General features: G+C 45.2%; 1 protein-coding gene across 1 annotated transcript; it reads right to left on the minus strand.

Moving 5' to 3' along the window:
- Positions 1–989: 989 nt before the first annotated feature.
- On the minus strand, positions 990–10,991 carry CCDC117 (coiled-coil domain containing 117). The gene is made up of 6 exons (XM_073676405.1): positions 10,806–10,991; positions 7,602–7,935; positions 6,524–6,571; positions 5,895–6,161; positions 2,321–2,461; positions 990–1,666 (listed from the first exon to the last, which is right to left on the minus strand). The coding sequence occupies exons 2-6, from the start codon at positions 7,922–7,924 to the stop codon at positions 1,423–1,425; spliced, it is 1,023 nt and encodes a 340-aa protein (XP_073532506.1). The 5' UTR covers positions 7,925–7,935; positions 10,806–10,991; the 3' UTR covers positions 990–1,422.
- Between the last annotated feature and the right edge of the window lie 5,805 nt (positions 10,992–16,796).

Raw genomic sequence — 16,796 nt, forward strand, 5'->3', positions numbered from 1 at the left:
TTTATCATTTCACACATGTCTTGCATTGGTGACCTTTGTTCATGCTTCTGTGGTGGAAGCAAAGCTGGACTTTGTGATCCTGAAAAATGCATCAAAAAACGCAGCAAAACCTGCTTTTTGTAAGCAGCTTCTTTACTGCCAAAAGAGCAGGTTTTGCCTGCGGAAAAAAAATGCAGCAGAAATGGAACGTGTCTACTGATGCCTGTCAGGTCACACAGACACTACCGGTCCACGCTCGCATCCCAATGTGGTAATGAGTGACACCAGTATCACTCTGATCGCTCGCTGACATAGTATGCCCTTCGTTGGATCCCCATTAGTGATGAGCAAGTATGTTTTGTTAACCCTTTCGCCGAGTATGCTCGGCCGAGCATTTATAGCGTGCTCGGTGATATATTTGAATCACTCCCGTGTGCATGATTTGTGACTTTTTGACAGCTTTGATACATGTGAGGAATGTCTGCTTCTTACACATTCCTCACATGTATTAAAGCTGTCAAACCGTCGCAAATCATGCACACGGGAGTGATTCAAACAGATCACCGAGCACGCTATAAATACTCGGTGCTCGGCCGACCATACTCGGCGAAAGGGTTAACAAAAAACACTCGCTTATCACTAATCCCCATGTATAAAGTGGCCTTAGGAGCTGAGCCTGCACCACAACCAGCGAATGTCTGCAACAGCAACAAGCAGAGCTTTCTCTGATCACTGCTGTTTAACTATCTAATGCCATCAATCACTGACAGTGAATGGCATGTAAATGGACAGATTTCCAGTGTGCCCATAGCCCCATCTCCCACGGTTTGCCCTGTTCACCAACGACGTGATTGCAGGGCACTGATGGGTTGTCATGGCCCCTGGGGGCCAGCTGAAAGCTCCCATGACTGTCAGTCAAAATGACACAGGTTGCGCTCACTAGAGGACTAAGATACCTGCAATACAATAGGAGTCAAGTGTATACAAATGATTGCAGGTTCAAGACAAAACACCATTTAAAAATTTTATTACAAAAATGTTTTTTCATATCCAGAAACTGTAGTAAGAAAAATATTTACATATTATTTACACTACAACCTCAAAAATGACAAAATAATTGATGCAGGGATAGACAAAAACTGGCAGGTCACGTAAGCTGTTTTACCAGGAACAAAAGTAAAATTAGATACCACCACAAAATTACTGTAACAGTACAGATGATTCCCTAAAATAAGGAACTGGTTAAGAATTTTTTTTAATGGTTTAGGCAAAGTAGAAAGAGCAAAATAGCGGATAAGAAAAGAAAAAAAAAAAAAAAAAAAAAAAAAAAAGACGATCCCAATACATTCAGTCCTTAAATAAAAGTTAATATTCCAGTCAAGTGGTCTCTTCACGGAAGTCTGCTAGAACTTGAGCTCGTAGAAAGAAGAGGTGCAAAGAGTGCTAGAGCTCCATTTCTTCTTCTTCTCTGTTCCACATCGTGTCTATGTCACAGTCCACACCAGAAGTACATGGCTTGTCTGCACTTGATGGGTTCACTTTCCGGAGGAGAGGCGTTACAGGGGTGCTCTGGGTTTTCTTTGTTGCTTCTTTATTAGCTTTATGGCTGCTAGCAACTCTGGGAGGTTTATTCACAAGGAATTCTGGCTGGGGTTTCCAAAGAACCAGCTCCATAGATGGATGATTTCTAGAATTGGAAGGAGTAAAAAATAAGTTATCAGGAACCTGCACTTGCTGAGAAACCTAAACTAATTATATAGTCAGTCTATAATAATGTAATATAATCTTACTCAGAAGTCTCCTCGTTGCACAACTTATAAATTCTCACTGAATGACCAGGCTCTCACTGTAAGGCCACATTCACACGTTCAGTATTTATACTTTTCACTGATTGTTCCACTAATGATTTTACTTACAAATACAGATTTAAAATACGGACCAAAGAGTGAACATGTGACTTTGGGCTAAGAAAAAAACAAAACATACAGCTATTCCATAGTGTAGTACAACCAAACTTTAATGCATTGTTTTATATATGTTGTAGGCCTTTAACACCTACACAACATATGACGATAATTTACGTCATATGTCGTGTCCCTGCCTTGATGCGGGCTCGCACGCCAAGCCCATGTTTCCCACCAGATGATGGCTTAAGTATTCAGCATTTATCGGCCTCTCAGAAAATAGAGTTAAACCCCACCCCCCTCCCCGTGTGCACATTCGATCTGCTGCATGCAATGTATTACTTACGTTAGTCCTCTTACACTTCTCCCAAATGTATTTTTTGGGCAAACTCACTTAAATGCACTTGTTAGAAATCTTATAAACACTGACCACTTACATAGAAGCCACAATTTTTTTGGTTAGAGATTCATCCAGTCCCTTTTTGAAGCCCTCCACGAGTACATCAGACATTACAAGGGTGGGGAAATGACCATCTCTTGAGTTGTCATAGTCTTCATCCTCGTCCTCCAAATCAAGCCTGAAAGGGGGGGGGGGGGAAGAAGAAGAAAAAAAAGTCTGAAATGAAAAATTGGAAAAATAGACTAGAAAATTATACTCCCATTTTAATTGTAAGGGCATATACACACATATTATATATATATATATTTTTTAATTGTATTAGTACAGACCAAAAGTTTGGACACCCCTTCTCATTTAAAGATTTTTCTGTATTTTCATAACTTTGAAAATTGTTCATTCACACTGAAGGCATCAAAACTATGAATTAACACATGTGGAATTATATACTTAACAAAAAAGTGTGAAACAACTGAAAATATGTCTTATATTCTAGGTTCTTTAAAGTAGCCACCTTTTGCTTTGATGACTGCTTTGCACACTCTTGGCATTCTCTTGATGAGCTTCAAGAGGTAGTCACCGGAAATGGTTTTCACTTCACAGGTGTGCCCTGTCAGGTTTAATAAGTGGGATTTCTTGCCTTATAAATGGGGTTGGGACCATCAGTTGTGTTGTGCATAAGTCAGGTGGATACACAGCTGATAGTCCTTCTGAATAGACTGTTAGAATTTGTATTATGGCAAGAAAAAAGCAGCTAAGTAAAGAAAAACGATTGGCCATCATTACTTTAAGAAATGGAGGTCAGTCAGTCTGAAAAATTGGGCAAACTTTGAAAGTGTCCCCAAGTGCAGTTGCAAAAACCATCAAGTACTACAAAGAAACTGGCTCACATGAGGACCGCACCAGGAAAGGAAGACCAAGAGTCACCTCTGCTTCTGAGGATAAGTTTATCCGAGTCAGCAGCCTCAGAAATCGCAGGAACAGCAGCTCACATTAGAGACCAGGTCAATGCCACACAGAGTTCTAGAAGCAGACACATCTCTATAACAACTGTTAAGAGGAGACTTTGTGCAGCAGGCCTTTATGGTAAAATAGCGGCTAGGAAACCACTGCTAAGGACAGGCAACAAGCAGAAGAGACCTTGTTTGGGCTAAAGAATACAAGGAAGGGACATTAGACCAGTGGAAATCTGTGCTTTGGTCTAATGAGTCCAAATTTGAGATCTTTGGTTCCAACCACCGTGTCTTTGTGCGACGCAGAAAAGGTGAACGGATGGACTCTACATGCCTGGTTCCCACCGTGAAGCATGGAGGAGGAGGTGTGATGGTGTGGGGGTGCTTTGCTGGTGACACGAGGATTTATTCAAAATTAAAGGCATACTGAACTAGCATGGCTACCACAGCATCATGCTTCAATCCGGTTTGCGTTTAGTTGGACCATCATTTATTTTTCAACAGGACAATGACCCCAAACACACCTCCAGGCTGTGTAGTGCTATTTGACCAAGAAGGAGAGTGATGGGGTGCTATGCCAGATGACCTGGCCTCCACAGTCACCAGACCTGAACCCAATCGAGATGGTTTGGGGTGAGCTGGACCGCAGAGTGAAGGCAAAAGGGCCAACAAGTGCTAAGCATCTCTGGGAACTCCTTCAAGATTGTTGGAAGACCATTTCCGGTGACTACCTCTTGAAGCTCATCAAGAGAATGCCAAGAGTGTGCAAAGCAGTCATCAAAGCAAAAGGTGGCTACTTTGAAGAACCTAGAATATAAGACATATTTTCAGTTGTTTCACACTTTTTTGTTAAGTATATAATTCCACATGTGTTAATTCATAGTTTTGATGCCTTCAGTGTGAATGTACAATTTTCAAAGTCATGAAAATACAGAAAAATCTTTAAATGAGAAGGTGTGTCCAAACTTTTGGTCTGTACTGTAATTATATATATTAATTTTATTTTTACGTATTTGGTATCCCTCTGTGTGAATTGTACACACTTATATTTTATAACACTATTTATTCCATATGACGAAAGACAAAAAGGAAAAAAAAAAAAAAAAAAAAAGTGAACCTGTTTTGTTTTTTTTGATTAACATCACCTCTCAAGTAACATGGAAGAAAGAAATTGTATGTTACTAATAAAAACTACAGCTCTCCCTGCAAAAAAGCAAGCTCTCAAAAGCATCAATTAGCTGAAGAAAAAAAGTTATGGCTCTAAAAATATGGCACTGAAGCTATACTTCTCTACAGAAGAGATCACTTACAATAGGAATACATCACAGAGACATGAGATCTGCCCCCGCAATACACACATCCAAGGCAATTTATTATTTTCACTGTGAACAGATAAAAAAAAAAAAAAAGCTCAGCTCACGAACATTAGCTCGTCACCGGATGCCATGGGAATTGGCAAGGTCTACATGTGTGCAGTTGGCTTAAAATTATTCATAGGCAGGCTTTATCTGCTGTATGCCCTAAGGATGAGCTCGACTATTGATTTCCCTCATACGGGCATGTGGATGAAATAGTTTCCACGGCTGCCATCTTGGTGCTCATGTAAAGCTTAGTCATAGGCTGTGCTCTGTAGCAGACTTTTCCTATATACAGAAGGAAAAAAATTAAAGCACAAAAATAAAAAATAAAAAAAGGCTTATTGTTTCATGGGGACTCAACAAATATCTGGTGGTCTTGGACAGTCCCAGCAACTGGACCCATGACATTCACTGCACTTCTACTAAATAATAGTTACTCAATCCAGACAGCCCACTGTAAGAAAATCATCAATGAGAACATCAGGCCTAAGCATTAATATACGATGTACTGCAGGAAACAGATGAGGGCCTCAATTAGGGAGCAGTATGCGAGCCTACTGTAGTCCATACGCAGATATGTCAAATGCCAGGTTACATAACAAAAGGAATCGGTCATATTCGCAATCACTATTAACCAGCAAATATAGGATTGATCTGCAGGGTAACAACCGGCTGCTGTACTGAAAGCGTGACTACTGGGAGGAATAAAGTTCATTTTTTCCCTGAAAGTTGCGCTTTCAGTACAGCAGCCAGACCACACTAATGCTAATAGACTGCAGATTAATCTCAAATTTGCAGGTTAATAGTGTTTGGGGGTAACGGCAAGTTCCCTTTAAGCAACCGAACTTTTCTCTTGATTATCTAACAAATATTGTACCACGAGATCCACTAGCAACTCAATGGGGCAGGCCCGGGATCCACCGCCCGGAGGTCACAGTGGTGGAGGTCTAGGATCCACTTATATAATCATGCACCTTCCTTTTATAAGCCATGCTATACGTTAATAGTGCCACTACATCAGTAGCAGACATAGGAACCCTTGGGCAGAAACTGTATGCAATCAAACAACTCATTTGTCAAGTGCAAAATCAGGGTACAGATATGTTAATTCTCTTATTAATAGTTCCACCAGTCTGAACTTCTCTGGTAGATTATAAAACTTAATACATGGAAGGCCTTCCATTTAATATTTAAGGTGTTAGTGTGCCTATTGCCTAGAATGGATGGATTGCCCATAGTTAAAATGTTATTTACACCCAAATTCTTTTGGCCAATTTAACTGACGATACATGCCATACATTACCGGCTTTCTATGTCTCTAAGTCTTCTCAGCGCAGCATCAGACTGCGATTCTACAGCCACTTCTTCCATGTCCTCTGCCGGAGCTGGGTGCATCATGGCGTTGGGCTGGTCAGCTACCGGCGGACGTACATCAGCTTCCCTCACTTGTGAATGGCTGGAAGCCCAGAATGGTGGCCCTGAACCTCCAGTAAAAATACCTGGAGCTTGAGATCCTTGAAACACAGATTGTGTGGGGGATGCTGAAACTCTTCTTTTCTTCAAAGGGCAGCTTAGAAGAAAAAGAAAAAAAGTTAAGCTACAAACAGTGCGGAAAGCAACTCCCATGTGCATGTCTGATGATATCAGCCATTGAAAGTTGCAGATAGCGCTGGTCTACTGTTCAAAATTATTTGATTAATTCACAATTCTCTTTTTAAGAGAGGCAGCAGCCCCGACACCCCCCACAATATCGGCCGCATCTCTAGAACAGCTGTGATGATGCCGCTTCTGTGGGGATGTCCTGGTATTGAGAGTTATTCCATTTTCTCTATACCTTGTGACAGGCAGTCCTCTGGTGTGCCATGCTCGGGAATACAGACAGCCTGCTGGGTAATGGTGTAATAGTTCTGGCATCCTACATGTGCTACTTACTCATCATTATCCTCTTGGCGCCTGTGCTTTCTCGATCGTCTAGGGTGGCTTTATATTATAATAAAAAAAAAAAATAAAAAAAAACACTTTTAGTACGTGTAAATGTTGATTGCTTAAAAAGGAACATTAAAACATACAAAATAGACAAGAAAAAAAATAAACACATTAGTACTGCATTTTTTACCCTAATTTTGTATCACTTTGTTTACATATTTCTCAGTTAATTGCAGTATTAAAGAAATTATCTGTTGCAGCAGGAACTCCCCCCACCCTCCCCATCCCCGTGTGCAGTAAGAGGAAGAACAAGCATAATTAAAGGGCCAGCCCCACAAACAGTACATTTTAATCAATAGATATTGGAATCCTAATAAGAGCTAAACTCCTACATCACTGATTTAATTTATGATAAGCTTAGAGGGCTGGAGACGCAGCAGAAACACTCCTGTGATAAAACAGGCAGGGAAATGTGTTACTACAGAAAGCAGCAGCTCTGAGCCCCTGCTGTGTTGTCTGTATACTCACTTGTCGTCAAGTGACTCCAGATTCTTCCCTTGGCCAGGAGCAGTGGTACATGCTGACCATGAACTGGAGCAGCTGTACACGGTCAGACACAGCCATTACACAGTACATAGCAGGTGCACATTTATAAGAATATCTAAGCACAGTAATATTTTTCTTCAACACATCCAATTGTGGAACTTACTGTTATCTCAAGATCTATTAATTAAGATGTACTTTGTTATCGGGAAAACCCCTTGAGGCCCACCTCTTGACTAAATCATTACCTAAGCTGGTCGCCATTCCAAAATAGAACTGATCAGCAAGCCGGTTAGCAAAGCAAACTTGGCCAAGTTCATATGTGACAAAGGGTTAATGTTTACCACAAACTTATGGGCCACAGGATTCATATCTGTGCAAATTTGTTTCCTCGGTTATTTGCAGCATCACCCTCTAGACCTCCGAATGTGCCTTTTCTGCTGTTTGACCTTCCGCACCTCCCTCCCTAGTGTTGTGTGTGAAACACAAAGTCAACAAAACTATAAAAAAATCACAGATTAATACATATCCTGCTACTTACCTGATGTACGTTATTTGAGGTAATGAATGGATCTCTGAAAGATTCTGGTTATGTGCTTCGACTCCCAGAAATAAGCCACCATTTTCTCCAACATAACTGGGGTTTACAATAAACTGATTGTGCATGTAGTGGGATCCGTTACTATTCAGTCCACTACCCATGGGTAGGTTATTTATTTGGCCAAGTTCACTGACTGGTGAGCCAAGAATTGAAAGGTCGACTATCCCAGAAGTGGGGGTCCTCTGAAGAAAAGGGTGAGACGTCTGGTGATGCTCCATCGAGTAAAATGGCACGGCACCAAATGCCCTGTCAGTGACTGCCATTCCAGCTCCACCTGCAAGATTAGATATTTAAAAAATGATCAGCAAAAATCAACTTATATAGACATTCACAGGGACTCATCAGCAGATCTTAGCTAGGAACACAATGAGACCCATTACACAAAAACTAACAGAGGGCGAGGACGATTACCTCCACTACTGTGCTCTCCTGATTTTCCAGAGGACCCACTCATTGTTAGTTTCTCTACTTTTTTTAAAGGGGTCTTCTGGATTTGGAAAGCTCCAATCAATTTAAAGAAAAAAAAAAAAAAAAAAATGCTCTACTCACCCTCCTCAGGTCCAGCGCCGAATCACTGCTGCTGTTCGCGGTGTCTTTTATTGTCTGCAGTGCTGACGTGACGTAGACAGCCTTCACCCAATTTGTGAGTTCAGCCAATTGTGCAGTCTAATCAGGCAGCGAGGCTAAGTGCCCACGATGCAGAAATGCTGCAGATTTTTTTCCGCATCTCCCTGGCAGGAAAAACGCATGCGGATTTTACATGCGGTTTTCCTGCCAGGTAGAAGCATTTGTCAAGCGTTTTTGCATATATTTCTGCATGCGGGTTATCAAGCTCTTTTCCAAGCGATTTTAGCATCACTTGGAAAAGAGCTTGACAACTTGGTCACACTATATAAATCCATGCAACCGGCATGGATTTATGGAGAGATAGATAATATAAAATATAAATATTATACAATTACCTTTCGATGGGCCCCGGTGTTTTCTCCGGCTCGCGGTGGTCTAAAAGGACCTGCGGTGATGTCATTTAGCCATGTGATAGGTCACATGGCTAAATTACGTCATGACAGGTCCTTTTAGACCATTGCGAGCCGTACAACAGACAGGACGCAGCGGAGAAAACACCGGGGGCCATCGGAAGGTAAGTATAATCTTTATTTTTTATTTTAAATTCCTTTTTTTTTTTCACAGTTTCTATGGTACCCGGGTCTGGATGAGAGTCTCCTCCTCTCCAGACTCTGGTACCATCCGCACATTGAATCGCTTAATATCCGAATGTGCACATGCAGTGATGCGGATATTATGCGTTTCAATGCAAGTCAATGGCGGCGATTACGCTGCGTGTCCGCAAAATTAATGGACATGCTGCGTATTTTTCCACAATGATAATCTGCAGCGGAAATTTCCGCAGCATGTGCATAGCACATGCAGATAATCATTGGAGACCATGGGGAACGTATTACCAAGCGTTTTTTAAGCGCTTTCGCTGCAGAAATTCCGAGGCAAAAACGCTTGAAAAACGCATAGGGGGCACGCAGCCTGACGCTGCAACCAGAAAGCCCTTTTAATCGTAGACCACAAAAATCTGAGCTGGAGAAGTTTTTACTTCTATGTGGAGAACTTGCCCCATTTTTTGTTGAAATTAGCCATGGTCTGAGCTGAAGAGCTTCCTGAACCTGATCCTCAGTCATGTAGACTGTACTTGGATTTTATACAGCATTTCATACACAATGATGACACCACCCTAGTAATTAGCAGAATACTCTTCTCATCGCTGCTTTTTTAGTCCCGTGTGCAGGTTTTGGCAGCTAAAACCAGCAGTAGATTCAGAAAGAAGGTTACATATACATGGGACATTACCGCTGTGGTGGTAGAAATTACTTGGTTAATGAGGGTCTGCTACCAGGCCAGAAGGGGACAGTTTTTGCTCTTATTTTATTCCCACTGCTCCCTTGAGGTTTTTTTTTTTTTTTTTTAATTTCGGTTTCTGAGACATGCAATATTTACTTATTATTAGTGATGTGCGAAGGTGCTCGGATAAGGGGTAATCCAAGCATGCTCGGGGGCTGAGTATCTTCGGCGTGCTCAAAAAATATGTTCGTGTCACCTCAGCTGCATATCTCGCGGCCGTTAGGCAGCCGCAACACATGCAGGGATTGCCTAACAGCCGTGAAACATGCAGCTGCATGACAAGGGGTTGTCCAGTCTCAGGGTACAAGAGGGTATATGAGTACAAACTTGTGAATCCTCACACTGGGCGCTGTGAGGATCCTCTGGTGCGTGACCGCGGGTATGTGATTTGCATACTCTCTGTCACATTCCAACTAGACTGTATCCGGCCTAGCTCGATACACTTGCACTGAGCGAAGCTGCGCCCATCTAATCGCCACATGACCACTTGCAGTCCATGCACTTGCTGCCAGCGACTCCTTGGTGCACAGTAGTGATGATCGAGCATGCTCATTGCTCGACATTTACGAGCATGCTCGGGCGAGCACCTATTATCTTCAGCGTGCTCGGGCTTTAAGTTTTTGTCGCTCCGTGAACATGATTTGCGACTGTTTGACAGATTTAATACACGTGAGGATTGCCTGTTTTTCCAGCATTTCTCACATGTATTAAAGTTGTTAAACAGTCGCAAATCATGTTCACGGAGCGACGAAAACTTTAAGCCCGAGCACGCTGAAGATAATAGGTGCTCGCCCGAGCATGCTCGATCATCACTAGTGCACAGTGCCTGCAATGTGAGGACTCACAAAGTGACTACAGACTTGACACCTGAGGTTGGACAATGAGCCACACACTTCACCCTCTGCATTACCCACAACATAAAGTGGTATTTTATGTCAACTTACAGCTACAGACAGTTTACTCTCAGGATCCACCTGGAAAATGTACTTGCGTAAAGCAGGGCTGCATAACCCCCGGGCGGGCACAGGTTACATACTGGGTCTGGGCAGTGTCAGATCAGGGTGACATCACATCTGTCTCCTACACAAGGGGCCAAAGGCGCCCGGTGACACCAAGGACGTGTTGCATCCGTGCTGGGACCTGTAGTACTACGGTCAGCTCCACAGGAACGCGATGCCGCACCGCGCTGTCCTCCACCCACCAGCACAGGTTGTCGGCAAGGCCGCCACTCACCTGTTGTCTCCTGCTCCTCACGGTGCCGAGCTCGTTCTCCGCCTGACTCCTCGCTGCCCCACGTTGTCCTCAGTTGCTCCCCCGCACAGTCTCAGCCGCAGATAGCCATTACTGGGCGGAGCTTCTACTTTTCTAGAATGCTCTGCAAGTTTCTACCTTGCTACCATAGAGGCGGCACTGGAGGTGGGATAGAGAGGATGGGGCGGGGTCTAAAGAGTCACCGAGAGAAAAAGCGTCGCTTCTTCCTGTGCCGCCATCTTTTTGGTTACGTTTCTTGTCAAGCCGGTGCACAATCACATTAGAAGACGTGTACTTTTCATGTTTCCACAGGTTGTGCTTAATGAGAGGGTGTAATCGTCATAAATTATACACTACGTAGTTCATGGCCTAATTCGCAGGTGTAAAACATGGCATATAGGGCTAAGTCTATGGGGCAGGTTTAGCAAGAGTTGAAAACTTTGTTGCCCATAGCAACCAATCACAGTGCAGCATTCATTTTGCCAAATCATGTTATGAAATGAAAGCCGCGCTGTGATTGGTGGATATGGACAATAAAGCCAGTTAATTTTGATAAATAGGGCCTTATATTTTAAAGGGGTACTTCAGTATTTTAAGAAAATACGCCACTAAGCGGAAATTGTATGGAAGAAGTAGCGTATATTCTGGGCGATCACAAGCTAGCGCTGCTGCCCCGGTGCATTACTTCCTGCAGTAAATCTTGGTGGTTGCAGTGGGTGTGGAGGCGCAGAGCAGTGATAGGTCAGTGTAACTGGAGCGCTTCTTGTACGTTCCGGAACAGTCTTTAGATCACACAGGTTATAACTCTTACAGCTCATTGTTCGCTCTGCAGGGACGCCAGTCCAATGTTTCCATCCCAAAGAGCCATGTTACACAGGCCTCCCCACTGCTCCAATACTGCCGGACTGTCTCGGATTTGGGGAGCTGTCCTAGGAGGTCAGCCCATACTGTTAAATACAAAGGCGGAGCAGGGAGCCGGACACTCCCCACTCCACCAGTAACCTCTGCCATCTGAGACTTGGTGAAGGATTTTTATTTTTTTTATTTTCCATAATGTAGTAAAGAGGGAACTGTGTGGCATCATACTGGGTGTGGTAAGAATATGACGCGCCCCTGTGGCAATGGGGTAATCGGCAGCCGGGCCTATGGATGCTGGTGGGGGATAGGTCACAGTGGCTGGCCCGGTCCGTGGCTCAGGGCGGTCAACCAAAAAGGGGATTGTAACTTGGATAGAAAATAAAGATAAAGTAAATAGTTTGTGACGACACCTGTGGTATCTGGTAAGGATTACCAGCGCTGCTGCAGACCTCCGGGGGGTGATGGGATGGCAGCTGAGGTGTTTCTGCTCCCCACAGGTGGAGTGGGCCCCCGGGGCAGTGTGGAGTTTGATGGGTGGTGATGCTGGGACTTGTAGTGCAGGTGGATGGCGCAGCAAGAGTAACTGACAGAGACAGGCGATTCGCTTCAATACCTTTACTGGTGCGGATGTCAGGTACGGTCCAGGGTACTCAGTAGGATGGGTGCACTTCAGGACTCCTCCCCAGTGAGCAGGTATAAGGCCTCCTGGTCCGTGTCTGCCTCTCTGTATGCTCCTGGCCAGCCTGCAACTGGGCCTAGCTTATGTGTCGTGCTGTTCCTTTACCTGTCACTCCGTAGTAGGACCTTCTGCTGGCAACCACTATCCCTGGTAACGCTGGGGCCTTCGTGGTTCCTGGTCCTGTGATGGGTTTAGCTTCAGGTCTGCCAGAGACTTGTAGTCCTCCTGGAATGCCGGTGGCCCCTACTGGGTATAAAGGGACCCTGTAGGCGCAGACCCGGTGTCCAGTTTATATATCGGGGTGAGCCTATGATGCTCCTCTGTCCCCTCTCAACTCCTCTCTCCTTTCTCCTCTTGCCTTCGGCCACACTCAGGGCCCTCAGACCTCAGCAGCAGACGGGATGCGTCTTCGCTGCTCTCAGCGTCTGCACGCTCTCAGACTCTCTGTCTGACTGATCTGAACTGCCTGGCTCCACCCTCCATATATATATCCCTAACGGGCTCCCTCTGGTGGTATGAGGTGGAAGGGTGGAGGTGTTTGTATGTAATGAGGGCCTCTTGTGGAGAAGTCCGTCCATGCACCCTGGGTCCTGTGCTGTGGTACCTGTGCACAGCAGGGTGCCACATTCCCCCCTAGTACAATTCAGTACTCCTGGACTGAAGCATTTTTTTGTAACAGGTTACAACAATAACAATTATAATAACAACAAGTATAATAACATTAATTAAGTTACAGTAAGTCCTGTAACCAGGTGTCCATTTAACCGATTAAAGTGCAAAATGAGTAACATGAGGGACCCGCCTGAAAACCCTCAACGTAGGCCCTGGGCGTGGCTACAAGGCATAAGTGATCCAGGTGTTGGACAACGTCTTCGGCCACGCCAAACGGGTTTTTGTTTAGTGGTCTTATAAGGGGGCAGTTTGATAAGTGCAACTATTTACAAGCACAGTTTTTGGCTGCTCACAGTCCTCAGCCTACAAGTCTGTATACCCTGACGGGTAACTACAGGCACATATATTATTGACAGTTTACATAACAAACAAAAGGCAATACCCAAATGGGTAACTATTTACATGGTAGACACTTCGTGCTTATTCCCTAAACCTGGTAGGGATCTGTCCTTGTGTGCTGCGTGTGGACCTTCGTAGCACTGGGGTGTTACTAGTGTCTGTGCATGCACCTTCTGTTAATCTAGCAGGTGTACGTGCTGGTAGATTACAAAACTGCCTTAATCTCTCTATGGGACTGGCAAGTACACTGTCCACTGGGCCTTCAGGCTCCATCTCAACGGGTGATCCTCCTCTCACTGGGGACTCTTCCTGTTCCTGAGCAGGTTCTTCTTGAGCGCTCACAGGTTCTTCTTGTGGCTGATAGAAGTGTATTACGGGTATAATCACTGCTCCATCAAGTTGAGGCCAGTCCGCAGGGAAATCTCCTAGAACTGTGTGAAGTACGTCTTACTTGGGTTCTTCCAGTGCTATAGAAGGTACTTCTTCTTCCGTTGTCTTCAGTAGACCTGGGCACACTTTCAGATGGTCTCTTGAGACTGTTGCAGTTGTTTTACCTCCATCTCTGCTAATCAGGCAGGTTTTACTGTTGTCAAATTTGGAGTTCAGCACTGTGTAGGGCTCTCTTTCCCACTGGTCATCGAGCTTGTGACTTCTTCTCTTCCGCTTTAGCACTATCTCTCCAGATGCCAAGGGTTCTGCTGGTGCATGTTTATTGTACTGTTCTTCCTGCCTTTCCCTTACTCTGTTCAGACTGTCTTCGACACAGGCCTGTACTCTCCTGTACTGCTCTTGCCGATTTGTATCCCAGTCTTCGGTGGACATATCTGCTTCTGGTTCTACCACTCTGAGTTCCAGGTCCATGGGCGTAGTCCGGATCTTTTTGCATCTGTACAGATGACAGAATTCTTTAAACAGCTCGGCTTCAAAGGCAGGGCATTGATCCGTCAGCACTTTGTCCGGGTATCCATGGGGCCTGCAGAAGTATGCTTGGAACGTTCTTGCTGCAGTTTCTGCTGTCAGATCCTTGACAGGGGCTACCACCAGGAACCGGGAATAATGATCCACCATGGTCAGTGCATAGGAATAGCCTGACCTGCTGGGTGACAGCTTGACGTGATCCAGAGCAACGATCTCCAGGGGCTGGGTTGTCTTGATGGACTGCAAGGGTGCTTTCTGGCTGCCGTAGTTTTTTATTCTGAGGCTACAGGGCCCACAATTCCGGCACCACCTCTCTATGGAGCTCCGCATTCCAACCCAGTAGAACCGGTCCTTCAGCAGGGTTTCCAGCTTCTTCCAGCCAAAGTGACCTGCTTGGTCGTGGTAGGCCTCCAACACCATCTGGATATCAGTCCTGGGTACAACAATCTGCCACACAATTTCATGGGTCTTGGGGTTGACATATCTTCTGCACAGCTTCTCTCTGTAGATGAACAGCCGGCTTCTCTCATTCCACAAGTGTTTGGCTTGTGGAGGAGCATCCTTCTCCAGGTGAGAACCTTCCTGGGTGATAAGTCTTTTGATGAGGCTGACAACCGGGTCACTGTCCTGGGTCTCCTTCCAACTGTGGTGGGGTAGAGGATTCAGCGTCCTTCCCTGACGTCTTCTGGTGACGTGTTGCTCATGGACCACTCCGCTTTGGTGGAAAGCAGGTAATTCAACTTCCTCTAAATCATCCACTTCATCCTCGGTGTCTGACTGGTGGGGCATCCTTGACAGGGCATCAGCATTGGTGTTCTTGTGACCTGCCCGGTACTTGATGGTGAACTAATAATTTGACAGTCTGGCCACCCAATCCTGTTCCATGGCTCCCAACCTGGCTGTCTCCAGGTGTGTCAAGGGATTGTTGTCAGTAAAAGCTGTAAACTTAGTTGAGGCTAGGTAATGCTTGAACCTTTCAGTGATAGCCCAGACCAAGGCCAGGAACTCCAGCTTGAAGGAACTGTAGTTCTCCGGGTTCCTCTCGGTAGGGCGTAGCTTCCTGCTGGCATACGCAATTACCTTCTCTCTTCCATTTTGCTTCTGGGAGAACACAGCTCCCAGTCCCTCATTGCTGGCGTCGGTGTACAGCAGGAAAGGCAGGCTGTAGTCAGGGTAAGCCAGGATTTCTTCACCAGTCAGGATTTCCTTCATTACTGCAAAGGATTCAGCCTGTTCTTTGCCCCACTGGAATGGGGGACTCTTTCCTCTTTTGGACTGTCCTAACAGGAGGTCTTGTAGAGGTGCTACCTTTTTGGTATAGTCCTTTATGGACCTCCTGTAGTACCAGACCAGTCCCAGAAATTGCCGTACTTCTTTGATGCTTCTCGGTTCAGGCCACTTCTGGATGGCAGTGTCCTTCTCCGGGTCTGGTGCTACTCCCTCCGAGCTGACTATGTGCCCCAGGTACTGAACCTTCTGCTTGAGCAAGTGGCATTTAGAAGGCTTTAGTTTCATCCCATACCGGGACAATGCTTCAAATACCTCCGCCAGGTGCTTCAGATGGTCCTCATATGTCCTCGAGTACACGATAACGTCGTCCAGGTACAGCAGCACTGTCTCGAAGTTCCGATGTCCCAAGCAACACTCCATCAGCCTCTGGAATGTTCCGGGTGCATTGCAGAGACCAAACGGCATACTGTTGAACTCGCACAGTCCCATCGGGGTGGTGAAGGCCGTCTTCTCCCGGTCTTCCTCAGCAACAGAGACTTGCCAGTACCCGCTAGTGAGATCCAGTGTAGAGAAGTAATTGGCAGATTTTAGTGCAGCCAGGGATTCCTCTATACGGGGCAAAGGGTATGCATCTTTATGTGTTATGCGATTAATCTGTCTATAATCTACACACATCCTCATGCTACTGTCCTTTTTCCTGACCAGGACCAGGGGAGCTGCACAGGGGTTACAGCTATCCCTTATTACCCCTGCCTTTTTCATGTCGTGTAACATTTCCTTGGCTTTCTGATAATGTGCTGGTGGTATGGGTCGGTAACGCTCCTTGATGGGTGGATGGTTACCGGTGGGTATGTGGTGTTGTACCCCTTTAACCCTTCCAAAGTCAAGTGGGTGTTTACTAAACACTTGTTCATATTCCTGAACCACTCTGTAAACACCGTGTTTCTGATGGACAGGAGTGGCGTCAGTCCCAACATGGAGCTGTTGACACCAATCCTCCAGCTGAGCTTCGCAGTCATTGTCCTCCACTGTATCTGGTGGGGTCAAGGACTCCACTGTGTGTATGGCATCATCATTCACAGTATACAATCTAGCAACAGTGGCATACCTTGGCAATTTGACTTCCTCCTCCCCACAATTTAGGAGACGTATGGGTACCCTCCCATTGCGTACATCAACCACCCCTCTAGCAGTTAAGAGTGTAGGTCTGTGCTTCGAGCTAATGGGCTCCACCGCCTGGTAGTTCTGTCCCTTGAGACCTATTGCTGCCCTACACC

The sequence above is a fragment of the Phyllobates terribilis genome, unplaced genomic scaffold (genome assembly GCF_046119375.1).
Source record: "Phyllobates terribilis strain yellow unplaced genomic scaffold, ASM4611937v1 Scaffold_1__5_contigs__length_1240528914, whole genome shotgun sequence".
In the NCBI taxonomy this organism is placed as follows: Eukaryota; Metazoa; Chordata; class Amphibia; order Anura; family Dendrobatidae; genus Phyllobates; species Phyllobates terribilis.